At 36.5% G+C, this 15338-nt stretch overlaps 1 protein-coding gene across 2 annotated transcripts in view; it reads left to right on the forward strand.

The window, feature by feature from the left end:
• The window catches only part of NAALADL2 (N-acetylated alpha-linked acidic dipeptidase like 2), a 661226-nt gene that overhangs the window by 319658 nt on the left and 326230 nt on the right, over positions 1-15338 (forward strand). For both annotated transcript variants that reach the window (XM_081138571.1, XM_081138570.1), the window contains exon 5: positions 10443-10593. In XM_081138571.1, the coding sequence (XP_080994697.1) occupies positions 10443-10593 (151 nt within the window). The remainder of the gene's footprint in view (positions 1-10442; positions 10594-15338) is intronic.

The following is a 15338-nucleotide window of genomic DNA, read 5'->3' on the forward strand; positions in this document are numbered from 1 at the left end:
ACATAGAAAAATCAGAAAATGGCAATAAACCTAAATAATAGCTAATTATGGAGATGCCTTTAGAGATATTTTGTTCTGTTATTATCCATGAGTCTCTCTCCATTCATTATGGCTTAATTAAATATATTCTTAGTTTAAAATATTGGCAGCATATACTTAAAATTTTAAAATAGTAAATTTTTCAAAGACTAAATGATGTGGAAAACTCTGTGCTTTTTCTTTGATCTTATTTATTCCACTAGAGTATTATGTAATCCCAGAGATGCACCCATGTGGTTAAGTGATGCTGTGTTCTCTCTCCATCGTCTGTCTCTTCCTCTCTCATACATTCATGCGTAAGCACAAAAAATAATAAGTCGTAAATCAGAAGCTTATGTACTTTTGACTTAATTTCTAAATATAGATGGTGCTTATATTGTTTTCTGTTCTTTTTGAACATGCCTTGTTTGGTGTAAAAGTAGCAGAATGTCTACAGACAGAAAGAGAAATGCCAGCACTTGGTAATATTAGCAATATATTTACTAATAGAAACTATGTATCCCCCCCCTCAATATTGGCTATAAAGTAATGAAATCATGGTAGAGAAATTGTTAAAGATAAATACCCTTTAATAGTTTCAATTCATGAAACACCTTCCCAGAGGAAAAGAACCCAGGCACTGTGTTATTTATCCCAATCTCAAAGCCCTCTCCCTGAAAATAAAAGGATTTAGGTTTATACTTTCTGGTCCCCACTCTGTCATTGTGTTCTCAGCCTAGAGCCTAGAATAATGGATTCATGCTACATAGGTGGATCTGCCAGGCACAGGAAAGATAAGGAGCGGAGAAATAAAATAGAGCGTTCTTCTCAACACTTTGAAGCTACAGTTGGGAAAATAGCATCATATTTTTAAAGTTCTTTTTAAAGATTAGGCTTCTTTCATGCAACAAACATGGCAAAGGTTGTCGAAAATATGAATTTAAAAAAATAAAAGATGCAATATCACATTTTTTTCATTATTTGAAAGCAGTATGATTTAATGGTAAAAGCACAGAAACATAAATTATGAGGACACATTTCTCTAGTCTAAAATCTGCTATTAAGCCCTGGCCAGTGTCGCTCAGTTGGTTGAACATGATCCCACGCACCGAAAAGTTGCCGGTTTGATTCTGATCAGGGCATATACCTAGGTTGCGGGTGCAACCCCCAGTCAGGGTGCCTACAGGAGGTAACTGATTGGTGTTTCTCTCTCACATTGATGTCTCTTTCTCTTCCTCTCCCTTCCCCTCTCTCTAAAAAAATCAATAAAAACATATTTTAAAAAAAAAAGAAGCAGCAAGGTGGACGGAATCACTTTAAAAAATAAATACATAAATAGATAAAATCTGCTACTAACTATGTGGTCTTTATCTAGTCATCTTATGTCATGAATACTTTATTTGTGAAAACAGAATAATTCCACAGGCCACAATGAGAAACTGAAGTGCAATAAAAATGTATCTATATTAAGGATACCTAATAAAATATGAGATATCCCCTCCCCCCCTCTACTTTCCTCCTTTATTCCCTGCCTTCCTTCCCTGCCTCCCCCCTTCCTGAATTATTATGATAAAAGTTGAGAATACTTTCTAGAACTCTGACAACAGACTTAACTTTTTTTTTTTTTAATATATCTTTATTGATTTCAGAGAGAGGGAGGGAGAGACAGAGACAGAGACAGAAACATCAATGATGAGAGAGTCATTGATCGAGCCTGCAACCTGGGCATGTGCCCTGACTGGGAATCGAACCCCGATCGCCTGGATCCTAGGTCGACGCTCAACCGCTGAGCCACGCCTGGCCAGGCAGACTTAACTTTTTGAATACATTTTTTTTCTTTACAAAAGCAGGAGGTCGTTGCTTCTTTTTAATCTCACTAGAATTATTTAAATAACTTTGGATACATCAAGTTAAACAATTTGAAATCCAAATAAAGATGTTCAGTGAAATAAAATGATGCTGTGATTATGCCTTGAATATATTCAGTCTGATTACAGTGAATATTCCTCACAAAAGTAGCCTTTTTATTTAACTAACAAAGAAAGGTGAGCATATTTATAAAATGTAACAAAAGCAAACTAGAATCTTGCAGACCTCTTTAATGGCATCCTAACAATACAATGCATAATAAAAGGGCCAAACAACAAAACTATTAACAGGGAAAGCAATCCCAAGAAGAAATAATAACATAAAATTTGAACTCCCAGGTCAAAATAATCGGTTTAATAGATTATCACATAGTACATGTCTGATATTTTTATTTTTCACATACATTGTTTTTAAATGAATATGAATATGCTATGAAATGTTAGAGTCATATGTTTAAGTTTATTTTTATTTTTCTGTTACTATAACCATGAATCTTGAATCAAAAATGTACACAATCTGTTGTTTTAATACAGGCATATAATTCACACAGTATCGATCTCAGTGTCTTCTCAGGAAGCAGGTGCATCTGACGCGCTTTATAAATTCACCCTTTCTCCAGTCTATTTGTCTTTGTAAAAGATGGCTGTGTAATTGAAAGAAAAGGTGTGCTTTAGTGGAAAGATCACCAGACTTGAATTCTGAAAACTTTAGTTTGACCCCTGGCATTATTGGTTATTAGCTCTGACCTTGGATCAAGCTCTTAACCTTCCTGGATCACAATCTCAGCAACTATACAATGGGAATTGAAATGACATCCCAAGTGCTTTGAAAAAAATCAACAAATAACTTCTAAGACAGTTTCTCACTCATAGTAGATGTACAATCATTACTTGATGATTTGGCTTAAAGATAACTCAGAAGACCTGGGATATAATCACAATTATTTTCCTGAATCTTCGTATAAAGTTTGGCTGATATTTACTTTATGTGGAAGTATTATTTTGCTAGGGCTGCCATAACAAAATACCACACACTGGGTGGCTTAAAAAAAAAAAATTATTTCTTCACAGTTCTGGAGCCCGAAAATTTAAGATCAAGGTGTCCACAGGCTTAATTCTTCCTGAGGCTTTTCTTTTTGGCTTGCTGATCACCACCTTCCCCTTGTGTCCTCACAAGCTTTTTTCTACTATCTCTCCCCCTTCTTATAAGGACACTAATCATCCAGAATTAGAGCCCACCCATGTGACCTCATTTAAACTAAGTTACCTTCTTAAAGGCCCTATTTTTAAATACAGTCACATTCTGAGGTGTGCTGGGGTTAGGACTTCAACATATAAACCTTAGGGTACAAGATTCAGCCTGTAGCAATGGACCTTAACTTTATCTGAAAACTAAGGTCTTCTTATGTTAGATTTGCTCTTGTTTTCCACATGAAGACTCAGGAAACATTTCTAGCTGTGGAGGCCACAGAAATGATTCGAGCACTGGACTAATGTTTTGAAGAAGCTAAATGACGGAGGAAAACACAGGCTCCCCCCTTCGGTTCTTGATTACAGGTGGTAGTGGGGGATCCCACGCATTGTAAGCAGTGAAAATAAGAAGAACAGGGTTGACATTCAGTGGGCTCACATGGGTGAGTTGAAAACTCTGGGAGTGTCTGTGAATGGTTTCGGCCTAGCTGTGGAATTTAACGGACATCCCCTTGCTGGACACTGTGAGGAAGTGGACTGTCAAAATGACGATAATAGCACCCTCCTTCTGGAATAGAAAAGACGTTTTGGTTGAATAGTAAGAAGAGAAATCAATAAGGAGACTATTTAAGTTGCAGGAGCTGGAACAGGGCCCTTTCTCTCTTACTCTTCCCAGTTTTGATTTTTTAATGACCCCCCGCTCAATATCTGAATATCATGCGCCACCCAGAGCCGACATGCTGTGTGCCCAGGGCACTGGCAGTGCAAACCTGTGTTGGAGCAGACTCTACCCAGGGAGCTTTGAGTTTTGTCAAGTCTGTTCATTTGTCGTATCCTGTCCATGGATCCGTAGCACCATTGATTTCAGAAGTGGTTATTTGGCAAATGATAGAACCTAGCTTTATATACTATGCACAAGGAGCAATGTATTAATATGGTTCACAGTAAGAAATATGGCATTAGCCACCTTGAAGTTGGCAAAGACATTTCACTTACAAGATCCTATCAAGACAATTTCACATGTTCAAATCCCAGTGGGCTAGTCTCCACCACACTTTACTCTTATATAGCACATAAAACAAAATAAAATCAAATAAAAATAAATGGGTTTTAATTATATATTTTAGAGAATTATAAGGAGGCAACATAACACACTTAGCTGAATGTTTGCTTTTCATTTCAGAGACAAGATGGCTTAAGACATTCTAATGAATGTGCATAAATGACACCACAGCAAAATGTATTGATGAGTTTTTCAGTGAGTGTGGGTATGAAGTGTAGAACAAAACAGTGCTCATAATGCATTTGTACCCATATACTCTTCATTCATTCATTCGTTGATACATACATTTATTTATTATTTATTTATTTATTTATTTATTTATTTTTAAATATATCTATTGATTTCAGAGAGAGGAAGGGAAAGGGAGAGACAGAGGGATAGAAACGTCAATGATGAGAGAGTTGTCATTTATTAGCTGCCTCCTGTGCAACCCAGACTGGGGATCAAGCCCAAAACCTGGGCATATGCCCTAATCAGGAATCAAACCATGATCTCCTGGATCCTAGGTCGATGCTCAACCGCTGAGTTACACCCAGCTGGGTGATACATACACTAATTTATTCATTAATTCAGTAATAGAAAAATGTTTTGGTTCTGGTACTATATGAGGCATTGGAGATATAAAATCAACCTATGAAGTTCTTATCTTCAAGCAGGTCACAATCTATTGCTACCAGAGTTAACCACTGAATTACTCTTAATTCCTGGGGATAAAAAATAAAATTTCACTTTGGAGATGAAAGCCACTATAAATGCTTCATATGATGTCTTATTTGTTTGTGCAGACATGACACAACTTGAGTGAATTTGACTATGTTAGAAACAGAAAAGTGTCACAGGATGACTAAGCGCCATTTCTGTTACTAGTCTAGCAGCTATCTTGAGCATGCTGAGATTTTAGCACTCATGAACACTTGGGCAAGGATTAGGTTTCCTCTCAGCACCTAGTGGTTCTCTGAGCTAAATAAAAGAGGGTGGGAGGCATTGTGTAGGAATCTGGTTTAATGATTCCTATTTTCATGAAAACATAATGTGATTTTTGAAAATTATTATTATTATTATTATTATTTTTTTTTTTTTGAGGAGGCAGAGGAGGAGGAATTCTTGGCTTCAGGGTATTAGTAATTACCAAATATGGAGGTTTTGAATGAACTTGTTCAGTAACATTACACAATATTTATCTTCTCTCATAGGAATAAAATGCTGGTTGAAGTACTTATTTGAGTAGAAATATTCCAAATATAAGCAAAATGTTTATAGCTGCATTAAAATAGTATTCATTTAACCATGCATGATTTATTGCAATTGTCATAGACATGCAACAGGTTTTAGGGTATAAGCACTGTGAAATCATTTTGAAAGATGAAATTAGCATTTCCTTATACTTAATAAGAGAGGAATGATTCACTTAGGAGAGTTTTAAGGCATAGAATCTAAATACTTAAATTTTCCTTATTTTGTCCCTAATAAAAGTTCAATGAAAAATTAAAATATTAAGATGTGATGTAAGAAACCACATCATAAAACTATTTGAAATATATTTTAATCATAGAAATTGTGTTATTTTTGAAAAGTATATTCCTGACCAACAGTTTTAGAGCAAATTTTATGTCTGCAATATATTTAAAGGTACAATAATTGTCTTCATTAACAATTTCTTTAAATCATAGGATTAGACTACATGTTTTTTGTTGTTGTTGTTTGTAACAGAAAGGGTCTTTAAGGATAATGTTGTCCAATCCTTGCATTGTATGGATGGTGAAACCAAGGCCTAGAAAGATTATATGAGTTGTCACATAGCTGTTTAAGTGTCAGGGTTGGTATCAAGATCCATTACCATCTCCCAGCCTACTGCCTTTCATTTGTCTTGTTATGGATGGTTTATTTGCCAGTAACAAAAACACTCAAAAGGGGAGGAAAACTTCGGCCAATGCAAGTGAAGGAGCTGAGCTGGACATGGAGCCTGTGCATGGTACTCCCTCTCTTGTCCACTCTGATCTCTGTTTTCTCTGAATTCCTCTTTCATCACCAGTTTCCTTAGCAATGCTCATAGTTTTCATGCCCAGAAAACGCTAGTTTGCAGATTAAATTCCCTGTAGTCAGGGAATTTATTCTGAACGTGGATGCCACTGCTCATAAGGTGCTTTGTGTGAATTAGGAGACTATGCCCCTCCAGGGAAATACAGCCTGGGTGTCAGTGAGCCACCCTAGCCAGCAGCCAAGCCTGCCTCTCCATGACCTTATCACCTTCAGGCCCAGCACCATCTTCCTGACTCATTTTTATGTCTCCATTCTAATTTCTGACTGACCCTGCTTATACCAAATGTTGTCTTAGTTTACAAGGTAGGAATCAAGACAGAGAACCTCAAACTTATGACATATATAATATATTTGAGCAAGAGAAGCAAAGGATAGTTGAAATTCCATGTCAGGAAATCTTGGCCTTACATTTGCCCTCTCTTTTTATGAATTAGACCTTCCTCCCCAGTAGACCTGTCATCCTCGGTCTTAAGTTGTGCGAGGTCATGAGCAGAGCTAACAACGTTCACCTGTGCACCCAGGGACAGTCTGCCACCAGCCGAAGCAGACAGCCCAGTTGACAGCTAGCTCCTTCCTTTTTGCATTGGCTTGCCTTTGAATGCATTTTTAAAACAGAATCTCACTAGAATACTGGATCTTTGAACATTTTAGGCAAGCCTCACCTCCCCATGTTCAAAATGCAGTGCTAACAATGCAGAGGACACTTTTTATTTGATTTAATATAGGCCAACTTCATTGGAAATCAAGCAATAGACAATTTCTGAAACTGAGTCACTGGATTGAGCTCCTTGTTTAAAACCTCTATAAGGGCAGGTAGACGGCACCAGGAACCAGATTTGACAGCGTTTAAGAGGCGGCCACCTCAGGTTCAACCACTGCAGGTGGAAGGTGGAAAGAAGAGACAAAATCACATACAAGGCTGTCTCTTCAGGGCTATAGGGAGGTAATCAACTCTAGCTAAAGACAGTTTATTACTAAACCACATTGCTTCATTGTAGGCTAGCAGGTATAGAAAAATATCATGATATATACTGCTAATAAAGAGATCACAATGTATTACCAAATATAATCAGAACAGACAAAATATGCAGTGCTAGCTTTTTATTTTGAACTAAGTTAAACCTAAATCACTAGGTTTCATAAACGTTAAACAGTCAAATAGTTGACATTTTTAGAAGATATTTTTGAAGATCATTTAACTCTCTCACTGAAACTGGGTCAGCAAATTTATTTAAATAAAAAATGTGGATCACCACATCCCTGTCCTGTGTCCGTGGCAAACATATTTCAAAGAACCACTTCCACTGTTGCCTGACCCTGACCCTGGCCACACAATCCTTCTCCTGGCAGCCACTCATTGCCTTTTAATTGGGCTTAGTACTCAGTGAAAACTGTTGGTCATTCCACTGGTAAACTAAACTTCCTGAGAGCAGGGACCTTGCCATACTTACCTTTGTATCCCCAGACCAGCACATTACTGGTGCAAAGTGACACTCAATACAGAGTTGAAATGGAGAAGTGGTCCAAAAATCATAAAAAATTGTGTTTCCCAAGCAGGTGATTCTCAAAAGACAATATACAAGTGGCCAAAATCACAAGAAATAACACATTTAACTTGTAATTTAAAAAATTTGGACAAATAATTTTTAGCTAGATTGTCAAATATTCTTTTTAAAGTGACATCTAATGTTGATGATATGAGGGGAAATCAGTAGAAGTACTAACATATATGGCTAGTAAGAATAAAAATTCTTTTAGGTTTTATGGAGGAAATTTAGTTTATCAAAAATAATGAAAACAGAAATACTTTCACTAGAAATTTTACCCAGGGGAAATAATTTCATGAAAATAGATATCTGTGCAATGATTTAGCAATGAGGAAGTTTGCTGAAATATAATATTTTAAAAAATAGAAACAATTTGTATTAGTAATAGTCAGGGATTGGTTAAGTAACATCTGTTTATGGCCTCTCTTCAGAGTATTATTTATATTGTTTACATATGTGCCTAGTATACAGCTATTAAAATTATATAAAAGTGTACATATCAACATGGACAAATATTTAGTGTGTACTGTTAAATGTAAAAAAAGATTGTAAAATAGTATTTATGCTATGTGCTTTTATTTTGTCAGTGTTCGTGTGTATGAGCATAAGCCCTGATAGGACGGCCTAGAAACTCTAGCGTGCTATCATTTGCCACCTTGACAAATAGGGAAATGGGGCTGTTTTGTTTGCTTCTTTGTTTTTGTTTTTATTTTTATTTCCCCCCTATATTTTTTCTCAATTATTATGATTTACTTCAGGAATTTAAAACATGTAAATTTTTATATTTAAAAAATTGATTTGTAGAGCAGTTCTTATTTTTTCTTAAAATATTCTCCTATAGTGAGCAGAACATTCAAAGTCATTCTCTCGATCATTGTTTTAAGAATCGTAACTTCAGCATTTAGCCCGAGGAAGCCTTGCCTGAGGGCTTCAGTGTGAGCACTGGAGAGCCAATTGTAAATCTGGCCCCGTGTTCACCTATTCTTTCTTTTATTCCTCATTCTTTGTCTCTCCCTAAATTCTCCCACCCCCTCATTAAAACACTGACCGAGGGGTGGGGGGGGGGAATGATAGACATCTGATGAGCTTGGTTTGCTACAGAAAGCACACAGGAGACAATGAAATTTTGCTTAGGTTCTCAGTGGTGGTGCTTTTTTCTTATTTTAAAAATAATACATACTTATTTACTACACCCAAAATTGGAAAGTACAAAATATTTTCAAAGGAGTTGAAAACATGCCATAATGTGGATTACTTACATCAAGTATCAGTTATTTTTCTATCCATGATTTCCTTTATTTAGTTAAAATAATGTTATAGATACAAGTATATGTTTTATTCTTCCTAACACATTGTTTGCGGGTAGTTTTTATCACACGCTCTACTACCAGTCAACGTAAAACGTATAAATACGTTTCCCGCATACAGTGCGCTAATTGAAGTGCATTCTAGGTATTTTGTCAGAGGTCTCTTTTCTTGAAGAGTAGCTGCTGTGCCAAACCAGCTTCATTCTCAATTATTCTTCCATTTAGCAAGACTCTTGAGTACTTGCCATGTGCCTGCTAAGTGCAAGGTGTCAGTGGTAGAGACGATCAGGTGACGCCTGCCCTCTGGAGTGGCCCAGGCGGGCACACATGCCTTGCTCACTGTAAGGCTCAGTGAACAGCAGTAATAAGCAGTAACTGGGAAGTGAAGTGCAGGCTTAACTAGAGCCCCCCAATGCGCCCCAGCTGCATGTACTCAGTACGGCCTTTAGTCATAGTCCCAGTTTTCCCTAATATCCACCACCTACATTTTCTCTCTCATGGGAAACAAATAGTACTGGCAAATCACTATTATTTTTTTCATATCAGGTAAGCCTCACTAAGATGAGTAAGCTCTATAATTCCCCCCCCCCAAATTAATTTTACAAGTTTAAACAAAGAGAACATGGGATGTTTTCAAGTTCATCTGTCCCATCATAGTTATCTTTGGTGTATTTATTAAAGAACAGAGAGGAATCTTTACATTAAATATGCCTCAAATAATCAGGGGCTATTTTCAAAATGTTTAAAGACAGAACAGGAACTGACCCCTCAGGAGGAGGCCCCTCATTCTGTTATGTGTATATCCCTCAGTTGCTGTACCTGGGGCTTTGGCTGGGACATCAGGGCAGAGAACAGAGTAAGGAGTATAGTGGGGGCCCTTCAGGGGTTCAGGACAGTAGCTATTGGCCAAACAGTGTGTAAGTATTTTAACATTTTAATGACTGGTATGTCAGACTGAACCCTGGGGGAAATATATCAGAATACTCCAGTGAATTCTGCTCTGGGGAAGGACATGCTATAATGGCCCTAACATCTCTCTTTTTACCTTGTCTGTGGTTAATATCTGCTAATCCTGTGAAATTAGAAATTCCAGATCTACTTGGCCAATTAAAAAAGAGAGAGGGAGAAATTCCACGTTCAGACAAGTGAAATCAAATATCGACATTATAGGAACACTGCTTAAATATTGTTGAGATAGAGAAAAAATGGGAGAGGCCGGTAGGATAACTCTCTGGCTGGGCTTGATAATTGGGAAGTCTGAAGTATCTGTTTATTTTAAAAGAACAAAAAATTCAGAAATGAAAGTTATCTTACCTCAGTCACATTCATAAGATGTTATTATATGAAGTTTTAATGCATATGATAATATATTTTATGGTAATATTTTTAATAATTTATTCTCTTTTAGCTTTCCTTACTGGAAAAGGCTGGATTTGGAGGTGTCCTTCTATATATTGATCCTTGTGATTTACCAAAGACTGCCAGTCCTGGCTCTGACACCTTCATGGTGTCACTGAATCCAGGAGGAGATCCTTCTACGCCTGGTTACCCAAGTGTCGGTAAGTTTGTTGATAATCTTCATTATTCTTGTAATCATCACAAGGTTGTAATTTATAAGTACATGCTACCTAAACTAAGCAAGGGATAGTAAAATCAAAGAATTCTTACCACTCCATATTTTCAAAAGTGATTTTTAAAAAAATTCTCAGGTTACAGACTATACTCACTTGTTGGAATAAATATGTTTAAAAGTCTATAATAGATTTTCTGGCTGTAATCTTAATCAATTACAGTATCATGAACAAAGAAAAAACTTATTTTATATGTTGTGATTGATTGACTGATAAGAAAAATAACATCCTGTGTGATGAGCACTCACATGAAATGTCTGCTGCTTTGGGGTGGCTGTAATAACTTTAAGCCCAGAGTCTAGGGGTGCACATAGTCAAGCTGGGTGAATAGAGTAGTGAGAAAGGATGCTGGAGGAGAGTGGAGTTAATGTGATCGAATCGTGTAGCTACCTGTGAGAAGGGATCTCACTGGTCTGGCTGGCCTTTGGCAGCACACATCCTTCTCATTCCCTGGAAGCTGTGTTCATGATCGTGGGGGTCACGTGGCAGAGAAAAGATGGTTGTAATTTTGGAAGGTGCTCATTGCCTCATTGAATTTCTGCCCATGGTCATTGACAGATATACATTTACACAGATGTGCCTGAGGATAAAGCTCTGTGGACCTTCGTCCAGAGTGATACTAACCCATTAAGCATGACATTTCAGTCCGTATCTAAACTAACACAAAATTCATGCAGTTATTTACATGTTCTGCCAATATTTTTCTTGCTCTCAACGAAATATCACGAAATACTTTACTAATTATCTTACTCAAGTGGAACTGTTGTGACTTTACCAATCAATCAATAACTTGCTGCAAGAAAGAAGTAAATTGAGGTACAAGTGATAATTTGTGTTTTTCTGGGGGAGGATATTGATTACTGCTTTGTTTTCTAAAAATACCCCTTTAAGCCATGTAAGAATTTCATCTGGGACCTCATTGATCTGTACATTGTGCAGTCTACTGTCCCATTACTACAATTTTTTAATAAAAATTAGGAGGTGCTCATCTGCAATTTCTGGGCATCAAAAATCTCAGTCCAGCTGCCTTATTTGCAGAAGTTCTCACCCCCTGGTTCGGAATGCCTCAGCTTCAGGAGGCTGCACCTGGCGGCTAAGTCTTTGTGACAATCAGTGGGCTGCAGTGCTGCTGGAAAGGAGGTACTTTATGAATACTCTGCTTAAGTTAGCAAGTTACCCAGCTGGCAACATTACTCTTGACATTATTTTGACCCAGGTCATTTCATAAATGTAGAATTCAGTCATATCTAGTAAAATGTTGGCTAGTCATCAGTGATCTCAGGATGCTTTTCCCCCCTTTTATTTTCAAGTAATTTCTACTTTCAAAAAATTGCAAATATAGTTACTCTGTATGCATTTATCCCAGTATCCTCTAATGTTAACATCTTACATAACACAATAAAATGATAAAAGTCATAAAATCAACATTGATACAATGCTATTAACTAATTATAGAATTGATTCCAAATTTCCTTATTCTCTATTTTTTTTTTTTTTTTGCTGCTGCAACATCCAATCCAGAATTCCATACTACATTCAGTTGCCTTGTTTGCTTAATCTTCTCCAATCTAAAAGGCTTTCTTTTATTACCTTGACCCTTTCAAGAATATTGAGTTGATTTTGTAGAATGCCCCTCAGTTGACCCAGCCCAATATTTTCTGCTGATTATACTGTGGTTATGCATTTTTGGCAGAAGAAGTGATATTCTCTTCTCGGTGCTTCATATAAGACAGTGCATACTGTGGCTGTGTCTCATGTCTCATGATGCTAACTTTAATCCCTTGTTTATGGTGATGTCTGACAGTTTTCTCCACTGTATAGTTACAATTTTTTTTCTTTTGTAATTAATGAATGTCTTCTGGAGAGATAATATGGGACTATGTAAACATCCTCTTATCATACTTTTCCCCATAAATGTTAGCATCCATCAATGGTTCTTGCCTATTACAGTTATTATTGTGGTGATTGTGAAATGATGATTTTCTATTTCCATCAATCCTTTAGAATACTTTTTAAAGGAATATTTTTACGATATGAGTAGTCTTACTTGCCACTTACATTCTTAAACAAAGATAAAATGACTAATCACTTTGGAAAAAATATGTCAGAATTTTTAGATTCAATGACAAAATAACAGTTCAATAAATGATATCATCTACTATATTACTTAGGTATTTATAGATTACTCACATGAACAATTATTTTACAAATATAATGCCAGAGTGAGCAGGGGAGATGATCTCTTTTGTACATATGCATCCTTAAATAACACAAAGGAAGGGAAAAGATACAACCCATTATATTTCTCTTTTTGCCCTGGATGCTAAGGATGTCTGATTAACTGCAATTGATCTATATCCCTGTTCCTGATTTACTTATCCCTCTTTGTTGAAATTTTCTTAAGTGTCTGTCTTAATGATTTTAATCACATTAAAAAAAATGCAACCCTCCTCAAAAATTTTGGGGGGAGAAAGAAGGAGAAGCCAGGTTGTGAATTGTAAATAAAAACTACAAATAAGAATTTGTTCAAAATGAACAATAGTATCTGATTTAACCTCTTCAATACCATCAGGTAAATAATTATTAGAGGAATTAATGTAAAACGACCTCTTTTTCCAGTTTTAGGAAGTTTGTTTTATTAACTAACCTAATGATTAAGTTCCAGAGAAGTAGTATAGAATGACAAAAATCCAGAGGTCATTTTAGTTAGTTTGTTTGTTTTTAATATATGCAAAGTAAACAGAATAGTATAATGAACTCTCTGTGCCTCATTAGGATTCATCAACTATATACATTCTACCTGAGGATGTTTTGTCTATGCATCCCCTTACACCCACAGCACCCCTTGCTATTTTTCCAGATAAAATGGATATATACTGAAATGCACATGTTTTAACTGACTGAAGAATACACCTATGTAATTTCCATGCCTATTTAGCTAAAAAACATTTTCATCACCTTTCAAGTTCTGAGTCCCTTCAGAGTCACTCCCCATCACTGGCTTCAGCTAACCACCAGTCTCACTTTCCTCATGGTACCAAAATTTAGAACATGATAAAAATGGAAACATGCAATATGTGTGTATTCTGTGCAGATGCTTTTGCTCAGAATAATGCCTGCAATGTTGTGGCACGTATCAGTAGTTCATTTCCTTTGATTGCTGAGCATCCCATGAATTTCGTGTTGATTCGAGTAGGTGTTTTTAAAGAGAAGGCCGAGGCGCTCGCTCTTCCACAGCACGTGATCCGAGTGGACTGCCCACGAGCACAGGAACTTCCTACACGGTAGTTCTGCTCCGTGGGTCTCCCTGCATATTCAAATATTCATGGATTATTATAGAATTAGTGCTAAGAGTAAACATTTTTAAATAACCTTTGCTTGTATTACACGAAAAACGAACCTTACCATTCTTTTAACAAAAACAAGACTTTCACTTCATTTAGTCTCTTAATTATCTTTTCTGAGCCATATTTTATTCAAAATAAGAAACTTGGAATATCTACACCTGTGTCTATCTCTATAGCCCACAGATTTTAGTGAGAAAATGCAAAACCTCGAGCTTTACCCGACATTGATATAGGAACTTTGAGGGAGGGGCCCAACCTTCTGTGCCCTAAGGGACTCTCCAGGTAATTCTGACGCAACTGAAATTTGAGAACCACAAAACTACAGAAATGTATTCTTTATCTCCCGCATCTGAATGGGACCTCGGGGCTGCTGACCTGAACTTTGAGATCTCATGTTGCTGTTCCCTTAGCTTCTTACTTTGCTGCCTTTCACGTTGCTGCTTCCACCTCGGTCGGAAGTGAGAAACGTGTGCGTTTTGGACCCTCAACCCAGTTGTTTTCTCAGTAGGCTCTCCGTAAATATTTGTTGAGTGAATAACTTGTTCTGTTAGCATGGCTACTTTTCTTTGATGATTCTTATTCCGGGCTATACCTTGATTTTAAGTAACCTAATTAAAATTAATTTTTTAAAAGTCTATGTAAGCACTTATCCATGATAGGTTTGTTCACAAAAGAATTTTTTTCTCCTTAAATGCTTCTGTCAGTTCTCTCTCATCTCTTCTGCCACTCAACATAACAGAAAATCCAATGATTCAAAAAGTTTTGAAAGTCTAATTAAGATATTAAGATGACAAAAGTCTAATCTATTCTTAGTTTCTTTGATATTTCCCCAAATAATGTCAAATATTAAATGTCTAAATTATCAAAAAACTTCATCATAACTGTTTTTACCAGCTTGCTACAAATGTTTCAGCCACTTTAAATTATGATCCAAGCAAATCTCATCCAGGACCGTGTGGTTTTAGAATTCTAGCAGGCTTGTAGCACAATTCTATTGTCAGTTTGAAACACAAGCAACTTGAACCTGTGAGCTAGGGACCCAGGTAAACAAGGCATAAAAACAGATATTTACATTAATTGGTAATAATTATAGCAGCAGTGATCAGTTATAATCCAAATGTACTTAGCCTAAAATTATTAATCAATCAGCTACATAGTGTGAGGCTCAAAACAAAGAGATAATCCAAAAGATATGGAGCGATCATAACAGTAGGGAGCTGAGAATTGGATATCTTTAATGAGTACTCCACTTGGTCTATGCTGAAAAATGGAAAAGAAAATTCTTCCCCAATTTCCAAGCATTAAGATCACTTTATATCTGAAGGA

This window comes from Miniopterus schreibersii, assembly GCF_964146895.1.
Source record: "Miniopterus schreibersii genome assembly, chromosome: 5".
Classification (NCBI taxonomy): Eukaryota; Metazoa; Chordata; class Mammalia; order Chiroptera; family Miniopteridae; genus Miniopterus; species Miniopterus schreibersii.